Source organism: Manis pentadactyla, chromosome 10 (assembly GCF_030020395.1).
Source record: "Manis pentadactyla isolate mManPen7 chromosome 10, mManPen7.hap1, whole genome shotgun sequence".
NCBI classification, from domain to species: domain Eukaryota; kingdom Metazoa; phylum Chordata; class Mammalia; order Pholidota; family Manidae; genus Manis; species Manis pentadactyla.
The window spans coordinates 100,891,387-100,913,333 of record NC_080028.1 but is presented as its reverse complement, the minus strand read 5'-3'; the positions used below and the strand labels follow the sequence as shown (position 1 = coordinate 100,913,333).

Below are 21,947 nucleotides of genomic sequence, written 5' to 3'. Positions count from 1 at the left end.
ACATTATCAGATGGATAAACTGAGGCTTAGGAAGGACAAACAACTTGCCCAGGACCACCCATGAGGCTGGTGGTGGACGCTGGATTCGGTACAACTCCACAGCCTGCCATGCCCCAGGCAAGATGACCTCTCTATGGGAGCCCCCACCTCCACCCCAACCCCACAGGCCACAGGCAGGAAAAAAACCTCACCCGCTCTTCCTTCTTCTGCATCCAGCTATACTTCTTGTTGGGGTTCAGCTCCCGCGGAAGCCGCAGGTTCTTGAGTGGGTCCACAAAGGGGCTGTCCAGCACCTCCTTCAGCATGTGGCTACTGGCCACCAACAGACTCTCCAGAGAGGGCCGCACCGCCAAGCCCCGCTCCGCACCTGCAGGCGAGGAGGGGTGATCCAACTGCTGCGCTGCCCTGCCTATGCTTCCTGGGGGTGGACTCAGGGCCTGCAGCCAACCCTGCCTCAGACCCCAAACAGGGAGGAGACTAAGGCCCTCAGGAGGATGACTGGACCACAGCGTTTCTGAAATGCAGGAAATGGCGCTAAGTGAGAATTGCTGACAGTGTGGGATGCACAGCATGGTCCTGGTTCCAAACATTTACCAGCACACAGAAACTTGCCAAGGGTCACTGAAGGCCAGCAGAGCTCTTCCTAGAATGTGGCTCTCTGGGCTTGTCCATGTAATTTTCCATGAGGAATATGCATGGTTTTCATAATTAGAAAAAAAAGAACCCAAATTCGGTTTTATAAACTGTAAGAGTAATATGAGCTCATGATAAAAAAACACAAACCAAGCAGAAAAGGTGTGAAGAAAGGTTGCTGCCAATGACAGTTTCTGGTAGATGGTTCCAGAAACGTTTGCACATATTCAAACATACATAACATACGTGGGCATCCGTTATAAATGTAAAGATGGTATCAATCAACACATATGGTATCAGGCTCTGCTGTTTCCTACTTAACATCTTTTCATATTAGCGCATTAACAGGTATCATCCACTGAACGCTATTACAAAACTCGCCATTTCTATAGCTCAAACACACTAGAGTATCAGCAATTTTATAAGGCCAAACTTAACAGCAATAGCCTAGAATTCTTGCACTGATGAATTTTATCTAAATAAACCTCCCCAATGGCATTTACATCATTTATGATTTATTTTGTAGTGGACAGATACGCACACAGCCAGGACACATGTGTTTTAGGAAGTCCAACCATGTGACAAACATGATCAAGGTACATGCGTTTCTCTCTCTGATACTCCAGCTGCCCTTCAGAAAGGGTGCACCAACTCAGAATCTCAACAACAGTGCCTGTTTTATTGCCGTTTGCTTTACTGTGCTTCACAGACACTGTATTTTTTTTGTTTTTACAAATCAAAGGTCTGTAGCGACCCTGTGTCGAGCGAGTCTATCAGCACCATTTTTCCAACAATACTTGCTCACTTCGTGTTTCTGTCACATTTTGGTAATTCTGGAACTATTTCAAACTTCATCATTATTGTATTTCTTACAGTGATCTGTAGTCAGTGACTATAATGCTCTGAGAGCTCAGAGGACAGTGAGCATTTTTAGCAACAAAATATTTTTAAATTTAGGTATGCAATTTTTTTTTGGAGAACGCTTTCACACACTTAACAGACTATAGTGTAAACGTAACTTGCATATGAACTGGTAAACCACAAAATCCAGTTGACTCGCTTTACTGTGGTATTTGATACCCGTGGTATCTCTGAGGCATGACTACGCACTGGAACCTGTTTCCCTATCTCTCTACCAAATTAACACAAGTTTTTATTTTTTAATTGATGCTTTCTTTATGATCTAACATATATCAATTTTTGTGAACATTCCAGCGTGTCTGTTACTATCAGCATGTAACGTTCTGTAAAAGCGACAATAATTTTATCGCACAGGTCAGGGCTTCTAAGCCGTGGCACTATTCATAGGTGGGGTGGCTCATTCTCTGCAGTGGGGGCATCTGATGCAGAATATCTGGCAGCATCCCCCACCTTTATCCACTAGATGTCAGTGGTACTCCCCCCAAGCTGTGACAACTGGAAGTATCCCTGCCTGTAGACAATCACTGGTTTTGCTCTTCTGTATCCTTACAGAAGAGAAGCTGCAAAACAGTAAACCCCATCAGCTCCCAAGGCTGGTATTAGACTGAAGCGTGTGGCTCACCCCAAGGTGACACCTGTGCGGCACCTGCCCCCTTCCAGGGCCTCTGAGCATTAAGATTCTTAGTTGCTGGGTGAGAGTTAGCAGGAGAGCTGCTCTGTCACAGGGGGACTGTCACCTCCTTCACCTCCTTCACCCCCTAACGAACCAGTCTTCCTGTTGCCCTCACGACTGACAGCCAGCAGCTGCTGCAGGTCAAACTGGGTCCCCCCAAATCCGTAGGCTGAAGTCTACTCCCAGACTTCAGCATGTGCCCATATTTGGAGACAAAGCCTTAGAGAAGTAATCAAGTTAAAAGAAGAATTCGGATGGGCCCTAACCCGATACGAATGTGTCCTTATAAAAATGGGAAACTTGGACATAGACACACATAGAGGGCAGACGGTGTGAGAACAGGAGAGGGTGGTCATCTAACCTCCAAGGAAAGAGGCTTCAGAAGGAACCAGCCCTGCCAACACCCTGATCTAGAGCTTCCAGCCTCCAGAACCCCAAGACAACAGATTTGTTATTTAAGGTTTTACTACGGCAGCCCTTGCTAACTAACACACCAGGCTGGTGGCTTCACCAAAGTGGAGGGGACCCAGGATCAGGCACCAGACGTGCCCCCCCAGGGGACCAGGCACCCATGACAGGAGCTGAAGGCCAGCAGGGGCAGGAGGGAGGGAAGGCTGGCTGCTGGGGTTCACTCTGGATTGTGGGGAGCTGCGTGCAGGACATGGGGAGACACAGCCCGGCTCTTAGCAGAAAGACACTCAGTAATCCAACAGCACCTGTTGGGGTGGGAAGAGGGCCACCAGGACCTCCCTCGCCCAGGCTCACAAACTCCTACACCCAGCACCTCCGAGGGCATCTGCACCCCAGTTCTGTCCCCAACTCAAGGCACAGGTCCAGCCCTGGGCCTCTGTGGAGCAGCTTTTCTCAAATGTCCTGTCCAAACCAGCGGCTGATCTGCCCCCCACCCTGCTCCTCCCGCCACCTGCCTGCTCGGAACTGGCAAATCTGCTCTTCAGGCCTGAACCTTGGAATCGTTTCCAGCAGCCGCACTCAGTCCACAAACAAAGCCCACTGACTCTACCTTACACCCAGACCCACCTGCCCCTCATCTCCACACACACCTCATCTGGCACAGACCCTCAAAACTCCATAGCCCCCCCAATTCACGAACCCTGGTGAGCCAGTGAAAATAAATTGCAGTACCTTTGCCACAGCTGTCGGGGGAGAGGAGACTCTTTTGGAGTCTGATGAACTGAGCAGGGCCCAGACAGAGCTTCCCTGACCCCCGACTCTGCCCTTGTCCCTGCATCGGTTCCAAACACAGCCCCAGATGGCCCTATTTAAGTTTGATCCTTTCACTCCAACTCCAAACCATTTCCATGGCTCCCCATTTCACTCAAAGTAACAGGGCCCCAGGGACCTTTCCCCCACCTGCCTCCTGCCACCTCTCCCTCCCACTCCAATCCAGCCCTGGCTTCTCCCTCTTATTCCAACACACCACAGATGCCATCGCCTCAGGGCCTTTGCACTCACTGTTCCTTTGGCCTGGAATGGTTTTCCCTAGAAATCTTCCTCTCTCGCCATTTTCAGGCATCTCATCACAAGGGGCTTTCCTGGCCAGACCCTTCAAAGGACAACCTCTGCCCGGTCCCCACCCAACAATGCCGCAGGCTGCATGTGGACAGCACTGTCCAAAAACAGTGCCAGGCACCCAGTAAGGTGGGCAGTGGCTCCCCAACTGGGCCATCCATCCTGAGTCCCCATTTCCAGGTGCCCCTGACCCTCTGCCATCCCCACTGAAAACCCACCATCAGTTGGTAGGATGTGGGGCGAGGGTTCACTTTCATCTAGAGAAAAAAAACTTTTTTTTTTTGTACCAACCTACTTAAATGAGAAAAAAACAGCCATGAACTTTAGAACAACAATGACACACAGCCTGGGGGGTGGGTGGCGTGCCTGTCCAAGCTTCTGGGGACCATGTGACCACGAGATCGAAAAAGCCTTGAAAATGTGGCCTTGTTTTGACCAGTAGTTCCACCCCTGGGAATAGAACCCCAAGAAAGACAGAAGTATGAACAAAGATTTCTCTTCAAGGATTATTATCACATTATTTACCTAAAAAAAATAGGATGAGGCAAACAAAAATGCCTGACAATCTAGGATCAGGTCATAGAAGGCTGGGGCCTCCACTGAGTGGAAAACTGGATAGTCCCAAAAATATATATTTCAAAATGCATAATTTTAAAAAACATTTAATAAAAAATATGCTAAGTGGAAAGGGCAGGTTACAGAACATTGTTTACAAAACGATCTTGATTTTAGAAGTACATGGGCATAGAAAAAGTTCTAAAAGAAATACAATGAAATGCTGGTAATGCTATTATTATCTCCTCAGCAGCTGTCACCTGGGCCCCTCCTCCATGCTGGTTCTGGGCCTAGCATAGGGTGGCAAGGCTGTCCCTGACCCACACCCACTTCTTCACACATCTCTTGGAGCACCCCAGTGTTTTATGTTGGAATCAGTCGATTTATGCACAACCCAGAATTCACTGCACTTCTCCTAAGTCACCCATTTCCTTTTGAGGACTACCCCCCTACTATACCTTAGAGGTGACACCCCCATCAAGGGAAGTGGCATGGTCAGCTTGGACATGAGCCACACAGGGTTTCCTTCTACAAAAAGCATGAACTCTGGGGAGTCAATGAAAATAGATTGTGGCACCTCTGCCAGAGACACCAGGAAGAAGTGGACTCTCTTGGGAGTCTGCTGAATTAAAAGCAGGGCCATAGGCCTGGGAGATAGTACTGGTGAACCCCATGAGGACAGTGGGCCCGCCTTGAATGAGGCCAACAGAAAGATAAGCAGAGCAAGCAAGAGGAGAGAAAGATGGGAAAGAGGGCACATAGGACAAGAAACTCCTGATGACTTGGTTTGAGCACCTGGATCCAGCCATACCTGAAGCTAACTGCCTAATTATTAATTACCTGATGCACTTTGGTTCCACGAGCCAGTAAATTTCCCCCACCTTTTTCTAAGCCAGTTCAAGTGATTTTCTGTCTCTTGAAACCCGAAGATTCCTGCCAGTACAAAACACACCACTGACAGAATGAGGAGAAATCTCACCAAGAAACCCACAGACTGGCTGCAAAACAATGTGAATGTATGTAACATTACTGCCCTATCCACTTAAAAACAGTTATGATGGTAAATTTTATGTTATGTGTATTTTGCCTTAATTTTTTTTAAAAAGACATAAGTAAACCATATCCCGGAGGCTTTCAAAATTTAGCAATCTTATAAAAACTACAAACAAAAAACCCCCACAGAAACCAACCATCCAGCATGGCTCACCTCCCACTTCCTGGCTCCTCTTCGCCAGCTCCAGCTCCGCGATCTCGCTCAGCAGGGTGATGCCGTGCAGGAAGCCCTGCTCCAGGACCAGGCTCTGCACGGCCTCCAGCTTCTCTGGGGTCTGGGCTCCAGCGGTGGGGGAGGGCAGAGGCCTGGCCTGGGGCAGCTCTGCAGCCGCCACCAGGGCATTCATGCCGGCCAGCGGGTCCTCCAGGACAGGCAGGAATGGGTCGGAGCCTGCCTCTTCCAGGAAGCAGGTGCTACCAGGTACAGGTGGGGCCACCCGGGCTTCCAGGCTCAGGCAGTCTCCCCTCCTGGGGGGTATGTCGCCATCTGCCAGTTCTAGGCCAGGCAGGGGCTCGCTGTGGGCCACCTGGGCCAGGCCCTCCTTGGGCACTACCTCGGCCACAGGCAGGGTCATGGGCACATCGACGGGCACCTCCACAGGCTCTTCCTTAGTCTCCACCAGCGTCTCAGGCGTCAGCTGCGCCCCCAGGTCCGGGGAAGCCGCACAGGGTTCTGTCCGGCCCAGTGAATCCACCTGCGCTTCAGCCCCCTTGGCAAAGTCTGGGCACCCGGAGCACTCGGCGCCCCCCTGCCCACCAGCACTCAGTGCCTGGGCCTCCAACAGGCCGCCTTCACAGCTGCCTGCGGGGCTGGGGGCCACCATGGTTTCCTCAGGAGGCAGTGACAGTGGTGACTCAAGGGAGGACAGCTCTGTGGGACCCTCGTCCATGTCCTCTATCTCCGCCTTCACCTCCCGCTCTGCCAGCGGCTCTTCACTTGGGCCCTCCGGCAGTGGTTCTGGGATCTTGGAGGGAGACAAGCGGATGGGCTTGTCTTCAGGTGAGAGGGCCAGGCGCTCAGACCCATCTGCCGGGAGTGGCACATCAGGGGCCAGGCCGTCGGCATCGGAGGCCGCCGTGGGCTGCAGCAGGAACGGATAGGGCCTCCCGTAGTGTGGTGGCAGGGCCTGAAACGGGTACCTGGGTGGCATATCTGTCAAGGACACCAGGAGTTAGGGGGCTCGTGTCTGACATCCCCTGGGTCCCCCTCAATCTCCACCCACTCTCCAGGCAGCACCTAGAACCCAAGGCCCTTCCGCACGTCTGGGCCAGAGACACAGAACTAAGTCGCCACCCTGTCCCAAAGGGTCCTCAGGTCTCAAAGGTGGAAACTGCCGCTGGCTCTCTCTCTAACCCCTCCCCACTGGGCACCCAGCTCAAGGCTGGCCCAGAAGTGCCTACGAAGACCACACATGAATTTCTCTGCTGTCTCTGGCCTCTGTCCCGTAAGATTACCCCCCTACATTTAAAGCAGAGCTGGGGTATCCAAGTTGTTCAAAAAGTCATAGCACACAGTGCCACACCCTCACGCTTTTATTCCCAACTCCCACCCTCCAGTGAGAGCTCCCTGGGAGCAGGAAGGTGAGTCCCCGCAGGGCCCCGGGCCCAGCACAGAGCTGGACAAGCTTCGGGAGCTCAACAGGAACTCCCAGAAGACAGTGGCACTGAACACTCCCCAGGCAGGGATGGGCTTGGCGCTGGACATTAGCATGGCATCAAACCTCCCCAGAGAGGGGCAGCCTCTTGCCCAGGATCACACAGCATTCTGGTGGCAGAATCTCAATTCCAATTCAAGTCCTCCCAAGGGTAAGCTCACACTCTTAAGAGTACCAGGGAGGAAGGATGCAAGCCTCTGGCCCTGTTCGACATCTGGTGCATGTCCCCACTGTCACAGAATAGTTACCAATGTGACAATTTAGCGCCTACATGTGCCAAGCACCATGCGAAGTATCCTCTAGGTACTTAATTGCTTAGTGCTCAGAACAAGTTCTTCTGAAGTGGGTTCCAATACCACACCCATTTCCCCTGACAGTACTACTGAGGTGGAGCTGCAGAGAGATGATGCCTGTGTGCTCGTGCATGCATTTGAGGGCCTGGCAGTGGGCCTGGTACACAGTAGGTGCTCAACAGAGACAAAAGAACGAAGGGTGGAAGGAACAGACCAGTAAATGAACATATGGGGATATATAGCTGCGGCCAGAGCCAGCAATGACTGAGGTGTGGGCAACCCGCAGCGGGGGCTCAGCCACACTCCTACCTGAGAACAAGGCCTGGAAGGGGCTGGGGGCTTCCTTCTGCAGCTCCAAGTCCTTCTTCTCAATGACATTCTCAGGGGCCTCTTCCTTGCGGGTGATACCAGGGGTGGGCGGAGGGGAGGCGGGGGGAGGGCTGGTGGGGTGGGAGCTGGGCGTGGCAGGGTAGGTGTAGGCAGGCGGTTTGGAAACGTCCTCCAGCTTCTGGATGACCTTGGCCTTCAGGGCAGCCACAGGGGAGGCACGGGGAGAAGGCGGCGGGCTCATGGCCTTGCTGTAGGTGCCCGCAGCACCGGCGGCCAGGCCAGGGGGCTTCCGAGGCAGAAGCCCAGGGCCTGTGGCGGCCAGGCCAGCCTTGCCGGCAGCCTCCAGGCTCCTCTTGCTCACCTTCTCCTCCATCTCTGCCCGGTGGTCCTGGGCCTTCAGCCGCTCCTGCTGAGGAGGGGGCCGGCAGGCAGGGTCAGCATGGCAGGACCTGTTGCCTGCCACCTGCCCTGCCTCCGGGTCCCTCAGCTATGGAGAACTCAGGGCAGGGTCTGAGGTAGAGGATGCCCACCCCCCAGCCAGAGATGGACATTCCATCACAGCATATGGATAACAAGCACAGTGTTCCTTGTAGAATCCAGCAGATGGGAAGGAGGCGACCTTGGTGGGCTGAAAGCCTGTCCACCAGGGCTGGCATGGGACCTCACGGTCAGGATGGAGGGGGACGGCGGAAGCGTGAGGCTCCTGAAGATGAAGGAGGTGACCTGCTCCCCAGCACCTCTGGGCATTCGCATAGCTCCCTTCACAGAGAACTCCTATCTGCTGCAAAATACCTCAGGGGGCAGGGGGAGTCTTTCCCAGCTCAGCTCAATGACTTCTGAGGGAAAAGGAGAGAGCTGGCTCAAGGGCATGATGCTCACTTCCCCAGGGCCAGGCAGCACATGAAAGCCAGCCACTCTCCCGGTCATTAAACCTCAATGAACAGCCCATGACATGGGAGTCACTAGTTTCTCTGTGTTCAGAGGTAGAAACTGGAAGCCCAGAGAGGTGAAGTCACTCGCCCAAGGGCACTGTTAGAGCTAAGGTTCAACCCAGGGCCCAGCTGGCTGCAATGCAGTGCCGCTGCTGGGCTCCTCCAAAGGGGCTGCCCACCCATGGGGGAGGGACATGGGCGAGCTGATGTCGGATGTCCAGACGCCTCTGAGGAGATAGGAGAGCTGTGGGCTCTAGAAGTCCACCCACACAGGGGACCCTGCATCCAGCTTGCAGATCAGGTGATGTGGGTGTCACAGGCCAGCCCCAGGCTAGGGCCATCAAGTGGGCAGCCAGGCCAGTCTGCCCAAGAGGAGGAGGTCGGGCTGGGCTCAGGACACTACAGAAACCCATTGAGACCCCTGTGGCATCCAAGGCAAATGTCCCTGTCCACGAGACCCCCTCCTGCCTCAGCCCCCCACTGCTCCCTACATCCTCCCTACTGGCCTCCAGCTGCTTCTGGGTCTCCCTCACACTGTTCCCTCTGCTCAGAGGACTCATTCACAGTTGAAGCCCCCAGGTGTCTGGGCAAATGTCACCTCCTCCCAGAGGCCCTCCTGTCTTTCTGCCACCACAGTCCCTAAATGTTTGGAGACCCTGCTGGTTAATCTGCCTGCTTCCCCACGCACAGGGGCTCCGGAAGGGTCCCATGTGGCCTCCCCCACTGCAACTCACCACCAGCTGGGCACTCCTCTGCAGCTCCAGGGCCTGGGCTGCCTGCTGCTGCAGGTACAGAAGCTCCTGCTGCCTCAGGAAGTGCTGCTGGGAGAAGAGCTGAAGCTGCTGCGCGTGGTGCAGGGGACCGCGGCCCGGCGGGTACAGCGCAGGCCAGAGGGGTGGCACGGCGGCCCTCTCCATGAGCTCCGCTGGGGAGACAGACAGGAAGGTGCACCCAATGCCCGCATCACTCATGCCATGGCTGGGATGCTGGGCCCGCGGAGGGATGCTCCCAGGGGGCTGGAGCCGGGTGTGGCCTGCCCTGCTCGCCTCTGGTGGGCCAGGCACCCACATCCCTGGGAATGCAGCCCTGTCCCCACTGCTCCGTGGACGTCCCTGAGGCCTCACAGCTGGGACCAGCCCTCACTGGACTCCAACTCCTGCTACACCCAGTGGTCTGCAGGAAGGGTTCCTAGGGGTTGGGGGGCCAAGCAAGGGGTCCCGGCCCCAGTCAGGGTGGCCCCGCTTTGGTTGTCTACATGGCGTTTCTGAGCAGGAGCTCATCAAAACAAGGACCCCTGTGCTTTACACAAGGGAACCATGGACGTCAGAACTCCCAAGTGCGTCTGCCTCCCATCCCGTTATACTGGTCTGATACTCCCAACAGAAAGTCTGGGTGTTTGCGTCAGTCTCTGTGGGCAAGGCCAGCACAGCCACTGTCCCCACCATGGGGCCGCCACTTACCAAAGTGAGGCAGGTGATCACTGGGAATGACCACCAGCTGGCCCGACTGGGGGTCCCTAACAAACTGGTAGGTCGACGGCAGGGAGCCTCCCAGGCCGGGAGGGAAGGCGGGTGCCATGCCCTGGTGCAGAGACGGGGAGCCCAAGCCTGGGAGAGACCCAGGCCAGAGTCAGTGATGGGCTCACCCGCACCCTGCCTGCCCCCAAGAGCCAAGGGCTGGCTGGCTGCAGGCACGCCCACAGCCCCCTACCCCTAGATTCTGTCCCCAAAGGGTTTCGGCAAAGGAACCCCAAGAGGCCAGCACCGTGGTATTACCCTCCCGGGACAAATGAGGTGCAGTGTGGGAAGGAGAGGCAGCATGGCACAGGCCTGGTGAAGGGAAGACAGGAGCCAGCTCAGCATGGGCCCCACATGCAACTCTGCCCCTCTGCCCCCTGCCTGCCCCTCCTGAAGGCAAGGGAGAGATGGCCCGGCCCACACTCACCGTAGGGGTGTCCAGCGAGCCACATGGACGTGCTGCCCGAGCGGGGCAGCCAGGGGTGAGTGGCCAGGTGGGCTGCAGGGTCAGCAGACCAGCGACCAGAGCCCGCCAGCGCGGGGCCCCCAGTCACCATGAGGTTGGGGTTCAGGCCATTAGCAGCACAGCTGGTGGGGTGCAGGCGGGCCAGGTCAGCCAGCTCCTTGCTCTCTCTGGAAGGGAAAAGAGGTATCAGCGACTGCTCAGATGGCCCCCGCGGATGAGTGCGAGAGAAGGGGTGTCACCCCAAGTAACTGATGGACAACCAGGCCACCACAGGGACAACGCACCCAGCACCCAGCTCAGGCTCCGAAGAGGAGGGCCCCCAGGGCCTTCCCCACAATGGGGTCCCCGCTCACTGGAGAGGGGCTTGTGGGACCACCTGGCCCAGAATCAGAGTCACAGGCCAGGACAGCGGTCAAGGGGCCATGCCCATGGAGGGTCATCCACCCCACCATAAGGCTCCCAGGCCCTCACCTGAGCAGTTTCTCCTGGTCCCGGTCCAGCCGTGCACCCAGCAGCCGCTCTTCCCGGTGCTTGGCCCGCTCATCCCCACAGTCCTCATCTGCTCGGCTGTGCCCTGAGGGGGGCAGGTCAGAAGTCAGCCCCCAGCCCAAGGCCCCAACAAGGCAGGCCTCTGCGGCTGAGTGCTCCTGCCACCACGGCATGCCTGTCCTCACGGAGTACCCGTGTCCCTCTAAACCCCAGCCAGGCATCCTATGTGCCAGAACACGTCCCCCATCACCCCAAAGGGCCTGTCTGTAACTGCGGATGCCACAGTAAAAAGATCACGCAGTAACTAACAGGACACAAGGCCGGGGGCATTCGCTCACGCTACTTCACCAATTTAATGCCAGGAAGGCAGGTTCTGGGCTGGGGCTCGGGGAAGGCAAGGAGATGGAGGGGAAAACCACAACCCAAGTACAAGCCCTTGTTCAGAAGCATGGCAAGACCCAGGTGATGGGAAATCAGCCGCCACGCCGAGGCCCCACTGAGGCCCTGCCATGGTTCTGTCTGCAGCAGACACATCAGTCTTTCTAAAACTGAGACAGAAAAGTAAAACCAGGAGCACCATCCATGTGGCGGGAGCAGAGGGCACAGGGCTGTGGCCCAGAGCCTGCCCAGCCCTGCCCGCAGCCCAGCCCAGGGCCTGCATCTGCCATGAGCTCCTGGCCCCTCAGAACAGAGGAGGTGAGTCCCCAAGACCAGCCTGGCACATGGCCAGTTACTAACAGCGGGGAGGCCAAGGAGGGCACCACAGTCCGTCCCTCCTCACCCTGTACCCTCTGCTCCAGCCCTTCTCCCTGGGTGTCCACCCCCCAGCCCCTGCCCGTGTCTGGGAGACCCAGCAGCCTCAGGAGGTGCATTCGGCAGGGGGCTGCCCCCCGCACCTGGCATTCAGATGTCATGGCTCTGTGGGCACCAGGGGCCCCCTGGCGGCCCCACTCTCCTGGCCCTCATGAGCAAGGACGCCACTTGGAATGTTGCTGTCAGGTGTCTGCCCTCCTTGAACCCCCAAAACCAGGAGCTCCCCAAGAAACTCCAGGAGAGGCTTAGGGACACAAGGGCTCCCCTCTTTCCCTTCAGGAAGGTGGGAACCCACGAGCCCCAGAACAAAGGACAGGAGACAGAGAGAAGGCACAGGACACAAGTCCAAGTGCCCACAGCCACGCGTGCCAGGACAGCCCAGCAGCCCAGGGGTCTGGAGAGGCTGAGGGTGGGAGCGGTTTAGGGTGGGACCAGCCAGGGAGCCCCTGGCTTCAGCATCAGCAAGGCTCCCTTATGAAAAGGGACCTTGAGCCCACCGGCCTCCTTCCCCCAGGACTGGAAGGGGCTCTGCTTATAGACCCCCAGGGAACAAGGCCCACAGGGCAGCCCTGGTTTTAGTTAAGGTTGGGGTGTGGAGGGCCACCCAGAGTCCAGAAGCTGGGGTGGGAAATCAGAGCATGTACCCAGGGACACATGGCCTCACAGGCCCACAAAAGCCCCAAGGGCCCTCACTCCATGGGCCACCCTGGAGTCAGGAACAAGTTTTGACACAAAGCTGGTGTTCCCAGAAGGGACAGGTGCTAGAGTGTGGCCTGGCCCCAAGCCCTGTGTCCTCTGGCCCGATGCCTCTCCACTGCCCTGGCTGTCACCAGCCAGGGGCTCCGGCTTCTCATTCCAGGCCCCACCTGCCACCAGAAACCTGTCTGCAAGCCCCCAACCTCGGAGCATCTTCCATCCCCAGGCCACTCAGGCCAGAGTCCCAGACAGCTCCCTCCAAATTCACTTGATCTCCGTAGAAATGTGACATGCCCTCCCCTTCCGTGGGCTCCCAGTCCATCCCTGAGTTCCAGCTCTGCCCTCATCCTGCATCAAGCTGTGGCCGCTAACCGCTGTGCACGCCTGAGCCTTCTACAGAGCCCCAGCCCCAGGGAACCAAGGCCCTGCCTTCGCCCGGGCCTGGCTAATGCGTCTGGCCAGCCTCTCCAGTGTACCCCCAGCTTTCTGCCTTGGCTCTGTGCAGCCCAATCACACTTCGGGCCACACACACTGTTCCCTCCACCCAGAGTACCCTCTCCCCTGGGCTACTCACCCTCCCCCATTAGAGCTCAGCTCAAAGGCCACCTCCAGGAAGCCCTCCTCAGGCACCTCTGCCATCCTACTCCCTTCTTTGTCTCCCTCACAGCAATAACCACACCACACAGTTATTCTGCTTGCTGGTAATTGCCATCTGTCTCCTTCTTCAGACTGTGCATTTCTGTTGAGCAGCCCCTACTCCTGGCTGTCTACCTCTCCCCTACACGACGCCTCGCACAGGAGCTGCTCAATAAGTGTGTGAATGAACACATGGACAGATTCACGTACATTTAGAGAAGAGTGAGCTCCATAGAGTGCACAGCAAGCACAAAGGCCCTGAGGCAGGTGTGTGCTGAGGAACCTCCAGGAGGCCACACAGCAAGAGAACAAGGAAGGAGAGGACGTAGATGGGACCCGGGGGGCAGCCGGTAGGTGTGGGGCACTGTAGGGCCTTGCAGGGCATGAAAGGGAATGTGGTTCAGGATTTGCCCAGGATAGCAGGGAAAGCCAGAGAAATTCAGAGCAGAATGAGGCACGAACTGCCTGTGGCTGTTAGGGGCTCCCCCTCCCTCTGGCCACCTGTGGACAAGCATACCCTAGGGCCCAAGGCCTCTCCATGCTGAGCTCCAGGCTGGGGGCACCAACTCCCCCAGAAGGCAGGCATGTGGGGCAGAGGTCACCTGCTCCAAGGTCCTAGAGACCCCAGACTTTACACCCCAGGCCCTCCAGGTGTGAGCTGCAGAGACAACAGGCACTGAAGCACCACCTCTGTGCCAGCTGGGCCCAGGACCTCTCCACCCTCACTCAGTATCCCTCACCCCCAGAGGTGGGTGCCGCTCCTCACTCCATCCAGACAAGGAAACTGAGGCACAAGAAGGTTAAAGCACCTGCCCAGGTCACACCACTAGCTGACGAGTCATCGTGGCTGAGGGCAGGGTCCCACTGAGGTGCATGTGCACGTGCCCCCCACTCCCTGAGGGGCACAGCAGAGGCACTGGTAAATTACTACCACCTCCATTTGCAGCTCTGCCCCTGGACCCCATGCTCCAATCCCAGCCATAATGGCTGAGGTTTGGACTGAGGCCTGCTTCCCACGGCAACCCCCTCCCAGATCCACTTTGGCAGATGTGGCCCCTGCCAGCCCTGGCCGATTTGGTGCTCACTAGGGTCTGGGGCCATCACCACTGCTTACACCACACAACCCCAGCTGTGATGGGGGGCACCTCCCAGTCCCCCCAGATCTGATCCCTCACTTGCCTCCACCATAGAGGTAACAACCGGGCAAGGCAGAGAAGTGGAAGACACAGGCCTGGACTTAGGGTTCCAGCTCAGCCCACCTCTTCTAGTCAAGTGACCCTGGGCAAGTCCCTTCCACTCTGCAGGCCCCGCTCTCCCTGTCCTTCACAGGGCTGTTGGGCAACTCAGGCATGGGGTACCAGATTTCAGGACTCATGGGTGTAAATGATGCCTGTCCTTAGTGCATCCTTAGGGTGTGAGACAGCCCCCCAAAACCAGACCAGACTCTATATGAGTACTTGGGGGCATTTCTCCGGAAGGATCCAAAGCTGGAAGACGTTGTCAGAGGCACTGAGACCCTCACACCCTGGATGTGGGCAGAGGAAAGGCAGGCCTATTTATAAAGCACCTACCACGTGCCTGTCAGCCCACCTGCCATGGAGGGACAAAGCTGCCCTCACTGCTGCCATGTGGTGGATGTGGAAACTGAGGCCCAGAGGGCTTAGGGTTCTTATTCAAGGTCATGCAGCTGCAAGAAGCAGAGGGTGAATTTGAACCCACTGACAGGCAGGAGGCTCACCCACAAGCTAGGAGATAGAGAAGCCAGGAAGAGACCAGGAGGCCAGGGGTTGATGACTACCCACTTGGCCAAGGGTACCCCCACTCTCCCCCTCCCTCCAGGGTGCCTAGCAGTGGGGAAAATCCACCACTTATGGGAATTTTCTTAAAGAGAAGAATCCAGCCACATGCTTTTCTACAGTCAGCAGCAGAGAAAGACAGCTTTCTCTGCGGCCTGCTTCCCACGGCAACCCCCTCCCAGATCCAGTGCCTAGTCCCCGGCTGTCATAGAATCCCTCCCAAGACACTTCCCTCTGTCACACATGCACACATACTGTCACACATTCTCACACACACTATTCTTAGACAGACACACTGTCTCACACACACACACATACACACTCAGGACCCCATGGACACAGGTCCCTCAGGCACAGGCAAGTGCTCTGGGCTCCAGAATGAGCTCTGGGGACCATGAGCCCCCAACAGTGGTGCCACGCTGTGCCACATGAGCATTCTTCCAGGGAAAGGACGTCTCCCAGAGGTGTCCCAGCCCTAAACCTCTGTCCTATTAGGAGGGCTCACCCATCACCCAGCTGAAAACCTCAAAGCCAAGGTTGGAGGGCCTCGTGCCAGCCCCCCAGGGTCAGAGGATGGGCTTTCCTAGCTCAGGGACGGGGGCAGGGCTGCAGGTGTACAAAGAACAATGGGCTCAGTCAGTCATTCAGCAAACAGCCACTGAGTGTCGCTCACTCTAAGCCACTAAGGCCAGATGAAGAGCCTCTGCAGCCACTGTGTGCATGCCAGTGGGTGGGGTGGGGCCGGTGTGGGGCCCTGGGCAGCCTCGTGTCTTACTGGGCTGGTCTGGGAGAGCAGCCTGAGACAGCGCGGCGTGACAAGACAGCGGCCACTCCCGCGGACTAAGGATGATAGAGCCCAGGAGTCGGCTTAGGTGGGCACAAGGGGATCAGACAAAGGAAGGGATGGGGTCCCAGGAGACATGGAAAAATGCCTATGCAGCCCCTATGGGTAAAGTTTGGGAGATGCGGGAAGGGGGCCACGTGAGGGCCATGAATAGGAGCCCTGGATGTAGATAGGCAAAGCTTGAGCTTGCAGCTGGTGGGTATGGGCAGTGTGCTGGGCACTGGGAACAGAGGCATGGGTGAGAAATCTGGGCAGACTGTTGAGAAGTCACACAAGCAAGGAGCAGGGAGAGACAGGCTTCCAGGGCCCTTACCGCAGCCTGGCAACCCCACACCAAGGCACACTGAACAACATCCACGCTCCGGGCAGGGAAACAGCTGGTGCCTGACCTGAAGGTGGGGGCCCTCTGGCTCAAAATGGGCAGACCAAGTCCTGAATCCCAACAAAAATGCCACAAATACCCATTCTCCAGAATCCCAGGAGGGATTCCAATAGCAAAATATGCAAGGGACCAAAGAAAGGGTAACCAACAAAGTTCTAGAAAAATATTCAACTCTACTAATGATTTTAAGAAACGCACCATTCTTACCTACAGAAATTAGCAAGTCTTCTTTTTTTGTAACATTAAAACACAATTCTAAGATTTAACAGACCCAACACAGTGCTACCAGACACGTAAAATCTCCAACTACCTAAGAAGCCGCTAACATCCTGAAGGCCAAGACCCATGAAAAACCATCGGGACCCCAGCTTCTCTCTGTCACACTGCATCCCTCAATCTACTCATTCATCAACTATGTGCCAGGTCCCACACTAAGTACTGGGGACACTGAACTAGGTTAGGCACGGTTCCCTCCCTCAAGGACTTAGAATTGAAGGCCTAAAGCTAGTCTATTCCTAGGAACCTATTCTTAGAAAATGACTGAATATCACCAAAGGCACAATGCACAGAAATACTCAACACAACATTCTGAATACAAAAACATCAGAGAAGGGAAAACTAAAATGCCCACAAGGGAAATGGTTAACTGAACTGTGGTGCACGCTCTTGACAGAACAGTAAAGGCCATTAAGAAATGATACTTATGAAGAGTTTGCAATACATGCAGAGGCCCAAGATCCTGTGCGCTCTAGGAGCTTGGCAGGTCAAAGCAAACAGCACAGGAAAATGAATCCTGGGAAAGATCTGAATGTGTTCAGGGTGCTGGGAAAATAGAAATGTTTTTTTTTCATTCTCCTTTCCTCCATTTTACACGTTTTTCTATGCCCATCACAGAAAAAGCAATAAACTTTAAATAGCAGCCTCAGCCCAGGAGTGGATATTATAGGACAAATGGTAGCAGGAAAATGGGAAGAGTAGGGAGTAGGATGAATAGAGAGGAGGCTAGGAGACAGGTAGAAATGGAAAGCAGAGGGTGGGGGAAGGGGGAGACCCAGACCCACCTTTGACACTGCTCAGCGACAGGGAGCGCTCCTGGTCCGCCAGGCCAGGCCCCAGCCGGCTACTGCCACCACTGTCCTTCTGCCGGGCCACAGCCACCGCAATGCCAACCGGCGGGTGTCGAACCTCTGCCTCCCCCTGGGCACCCGAGTTCTCGCGCCCAAAAGCCTTGGCGCTCTCGGGCCTCTCCGGGTCCCGCTTCAGCTGCCGGCCACCACCTGCTGCAGGGCCCGCAGGGTGGAGGAGGCGGCTCTGGGTGCGCGGGGTACCTGCTGCGGTGGGGGCAGGCTCAGGTTTCATGGTGCCTAGGCCTCCAAAGGGGCTCTTCTTGCCGCAGCCACCAGGGCGCACTGCCACAGCCTCGCGGGCAAAGCTGCCACTGTACTTGATGAGACTCTGCATGGCCGAGGCCTCTCCAGGCCCATGGGCCACCGCGTGCACGTCAGCGCCCGGCCTGGAGCAGGTGGCCGCGGCGCGGGGAAGCGCGCCCCCGGGGTCCAAGTAGGCCTTCTTGGAGACAGCCGTGGCCTCCTCGTCGGCACGGCTGGCATGGTGATGCTGCGCGGCCAGCACAGCCATCTGCGTGGTGGCAAAGTTGCCCAGCTCGAAAGGCTTCCACTTATGGTCAGGGCCGGTGGGCGGGGGCGGCCGCCCGGGCTCCAGGCCGAAGAGCTTGGCGGTCTGCTGAGGAGCGGCGGCGGACGCTCGGAGGGCGCGCTCGCAGGGCCTCGGCTCGGCCTCGGGCTTGAGCAGTTCCTTGGCCGGGAGGTAGGCGCGGGCGTCCGGGGAGGCACGCGAGGTCCGTGCCGGCGGGGCCTCGGCGGGAGGCGGCCGCTTGAGCGAGCGGATCACTGAGTTCTTCTCGCGCAGCACCTCGGGCCTGTCCAGGGGCGGCCGCGGAGACCCGGGTGGCGCCTGTAGGACTCCGGGCCTGCCTGCATCGCGCTCCCGGGCCCGGGCGTCGCGCGCCTGCGATGCAATCTGGATGGGCCCCGGGCGCTCGTCGAAGGCCTCCACGGAAGGCACAAAGGTGGGCGCCACCACGCGGTGCTCGCGGCCGGGCTCTCGCGCCGCCGCGGCTGTGGGGAAGATGGTGTAGACGCTGGCGGGGGCGGGCTGGGGCGCGGCAAAAGCCCCGGCCGGGGCAGGAGGTGCGGGCGGGCCCTTGCCGGGCGGCAGCGGTAGCGGTGAAGGGCAGGGGCACGGCCCAGGCAGCAGGGCCTCTGCGCGCCGCAGGCGCACAGTCTCGTCCTGGCGCGCTGCCTCCTTGGCGCCGCGGGCCGCCTCAGCCACCAGCGCTGGGAGCCCCGCATCCCCCGCGCCGTTGCAGAGGCTCAGTGCCGATGGCAGCGACAGGTTCTTGCCCTTGGAGTCAGTGGTGGCCGCGCCCGGTGCCCGTGGTGGCCCCAGCTCTCCCAGGAAGGGCGACAGGCGCTCAGCGAGGCGCGGGGGTCCGCGGTCCTGGCGGCCCTCTGCCCGCGCCTCCTGAGTCAGGTCCACAACGCCACGCAGCCCTGCCGCCTCCTCGCGGGCCCGTGGGTCCTTCTTTCCGAACAGTGGGGGCGGCTCCCCGCCGCGGCTTGCCCGCTCCTTGGGTGGACCTTCCCGCGACGAGCCTTTGGCAGGGGCGCCCGAGGAGTGGCTGCCGGGGGTCCTGGAGGAGGGTGCATGAGAGTGCGGGGCGCCTGGGGCCCCCGGGGCAGGCAGGTAGAAACCGTCTGCAAAGAGCACAGGCGTAAGCGGCACCCTCCGCTGCCAGCACCGGGGCAGGAGGGGCAACCCCAGGGTAAAGAGGGCAGACTCTGGAAACGGATACCCAAATCAAATCTTGCCTTGGCCACCCACCAACCTTTCTGAGCCTCAGTTTCCTCATCTGTGAAGAGGGAGAGGACATGGTGGTTTTACAAGCTGCCCAGAAGGCTTAAGAGAACTGGATGAGCAGAGCACACCCAGAAAGCAGCAGAAGGCTATGGGTGAGCCCAGTGAACCTCTGGGGGTTCTTAAGGGCAGGAATCTTAGAAAACAGCTGGGTGCTGCCTGAATTCTGTGGGTAGTGGCAGGGGTCCCAGAGAAGCCCCTCCAAAAGTCTCCCTACCCCCAGTCTCCCCACCCCTGCCCCTAACCTTTCTGGGTATCGAAAATACTGGGCTGGCCCAGCTGGCTGAGGAGGGGGCTCCCACTGCTGGGGGGCTCCAGGTGGTTCAGGTGGAGGTAGGATGGGTACAGCCCACTGGGCAGGTGGGAGAAGCCTGGAAAAGAGAGAAGAGAGAAGCGGGGCTGGACCACCTCATGCCTCCCACGAGGAGTGTCCTTCCATCCCGCTCTTTTCCTTGTAAATAAACTACCTGAGCTGTCAGCCCCCTTGTGCAGGGAACCCTGAGGTTTACCTCCAGCTCCCCAGGGCAAGGTTTGCTCCCCTCCCACTCTAGCACTTCAGGCCTCCCTCCAGCCCCACACACCCCCGTCCCAGGGGCTGGGGCTCTCAAATCCCCCAGGTGGATCAGAACGGCCCACCAGGAGGGTGGGTGACAGTGAGGTTGAGGATGGCGGCTCTAACCACTCGCCAAGCTTATTCTCATCTATACTTCAACAAAACAAAACCCGGCAAGGCAGATATTCTTGATATCCCCATTTCATAGATGAGAAAACTGAGGCTCAGAGAGGCCCACCAGCTCAAAGACACACAGCACAGGCGCCTTGCTTTGAAACAAGGTCACTGGGACTCAACCTCAGCTCAATGCCGATCTGGCTGAGTGATTTCCTGGTGTTAACAGGCCCCTTCTCTGCTGTGTGACCCCAAACGGTCACTCCCCTTCTCTGAACCTCAGCCCACCCAGCATTTCTGGCTGCCATGTCTCCTAGGCAGGTGCTCCTAGCAAGGAATTCCTTGTGGTGAGGATCCTCCAGCCTCCCATGAGGCCCCCCACCAGTGACACCCACAATCAGGGCTTTGCAAGGCAGAGAAGACAGGAAATAGCCATAGAAAGAGAAACAGGATGACTAAGAGGACACATGGGGAGATAGAAGCTCAAGAGCCATGCAGGAGGGCCCCAAAGGCTAGGCAGGAGAGGGGCACCAGGGAGAATCCTGCCACTCTGCCCAGGCTGTGGGTCCTATGGGACCACAGGTGGGCTGGCAGGTTGGACTGAGGTCCCATATGCCCCCAGCTGCTCTCACTGAGGCCAGGATGCAGGACCTGCCCCTGGCCACACTGGGCCCATGTCTTCTGCCATGGCACCAGCTGATCACGACATTAACAGCCATCACAAAATAATAAAGGCCACCCAGTACACGTTATCTCATTTAATTACTGAAACAACACTCCTATGCAGGTATTGCATCTCTCTGCTTTCTCATCTGTAAAATGGGCATAATGGTCCCTATCTCATGGTTTGTTCTGAGGATAGTGAGTTCAAGTGTGCAACATCTGGTATGCAGTAAGCAGCCTCTCAGTTCGCTACTATCACTAGGATTATTAGAATTTGTTGGCAAAGGAGAAAAGGGAGTAAAGAAGGGCAGGAAGGCAAGCTAATGGCAGACAGGCACAAGGGGCAGCCCCTCCAGCCCCCACCCCAGCTGGTGAAAGTGGGAGGCTCAGGTGGGACCCCAGCCCCAAAGGACTGCCCACCATCCCAGGCCTAAGGCAGGACTACCCACTCTGTGTGGGGTACACAGCATTCAGGATGTTGGTGGAAACACTCGGTGAGCCTTGGGCCCAGAGAAGGAGGTGGGGAACCTGTGTGCTCAAGAAGGTCCTGGAAAGACCTCAGCCTGCAGTGCAGGTCCCAGGACCCAGGGCGCCTGAGATGCCCAAGAGGCAGCAGGAGGGAGCTGGCACCCAGCATCCAAGATCCACCAGAACCAGAGAGCAGCTGAGGATCCCCCAGGCCCATCCCTTCACTGACAGAGGGGAAACTGAGGCTCCAGGGAGAGCCAGCAGGAATCCAGGCCCTCAGACTCCCCACGTTTAGAGGCAGGGACCAATGGGCTGGCCCCACTGCTCGCACAGTTATAATGAGCTAACTGCACCCAGAAGACAACCACAGGCAGAACTGGGCCCTGTCCTCAGAGCTCATTCTGGTGGGAAAAGGGATATTCCACAATAGAGACAGACAAATCCATCATCACAAAGTAAGGGGATGCGTGCTTGAGCAGAGCCCTGAAGGATGAAAGGAGACAGTCAGTGGGGTGGGGTGGGGCGGGGCGGGGCAGGGTAAGGGGCTGCAAGCAGAGGGAAGAGCTCGTGCAAAGGCCCTGTGACAACAAGAGGAAGCACTGAACATTTGAAGAACAGCAGGGAGGCCGAGTGACCAGGGATGGGCCTCACTGGCCCACAACCAGGAGGGTTGACTGTGGCCGTGGAAGGGGTGGGCAGGATGGAAAACACTGGGGACAGGGGCCCAGCAGCCCTCAGCCCCACCCGCCTGGCACGCTCCTTACCTTCATGGGCATGGGCAGCCCACAACTGCACCATGGGCAGGTTGCTGGGGGTAGGGGAGCGGAAGGAGAGGTCAGAGGGTAGGGGCACTGGGCTCCCATGGGATGAGGCTGAGGGTCCCATCCCGCTGGCCACAAAGCTGCCCAAGAAGGCCTCGCCTGCAGAGAGAAGGGGGGCTGTCAAGCAGCCACCAGGCCACCACCACCTGGCCCACTCTCCCACACACCCCTGGCCCA

The 21,947-nt window shown here is 57.4% G+C and overlaps 1 protein-coding gene across 12 annotated transcripts in view; it reads right to left on the bottom strand.

The window, feature by feature from the left end:
* Positions 1-21,947, bottom strand: part of TNRC18 (trinucleotide repeat containing 18) — a 91,167-nt gene that overhangs the window by 48,512 nt on the left and 20,708 nt on the right. For 8 of the 12 annotated variants that reach the window (XM_057487416.1, XM_057487411.1, XM_036932972.2 and 5 more), the window contains 10 exons: positions 21,714-21,869; positions 19,397-19,522; positions 17,276-18,991; positions 11,030-11,132; positions 10,520-10,725; positions 10,036-10,182; positions 9,310-9,500; positions 7,623-8,052; positions 5,520-6,518; positions 192-367 (listed from right to left, as the gene is read on the bottom strand). In XM_057487416.1, the coding sequence (XP_057343399.1) occupies positions 192-367; positions 5,520-6,518; positions 7,623-8,052; positions 9,310-9,500; positions 10,036-10,182; positions 10,520-10,725; positions 11,030-11,132; positions 17,276-18,991; positions 19,397-19,522; positions 21,714-21,869 (4,250 nt within the window). The remainder of the gene's footprint in view (positions 1-191; positions 368-5,519; positions 6,519-7,622; positions 8,053-9,309; positions 9,501-10,035; positions 10,183-10,519; positions 10,726-11,029; positions 11,133-17,275; positions 18,992-19,396; positions 19,523-21,713; positions 21,870-21,947) is intronic. The other 4 variants (XM_057487415.1, XM_036932977.2, XM_057487419.1 and 1 more) reach the window with 3 other exon arrangements.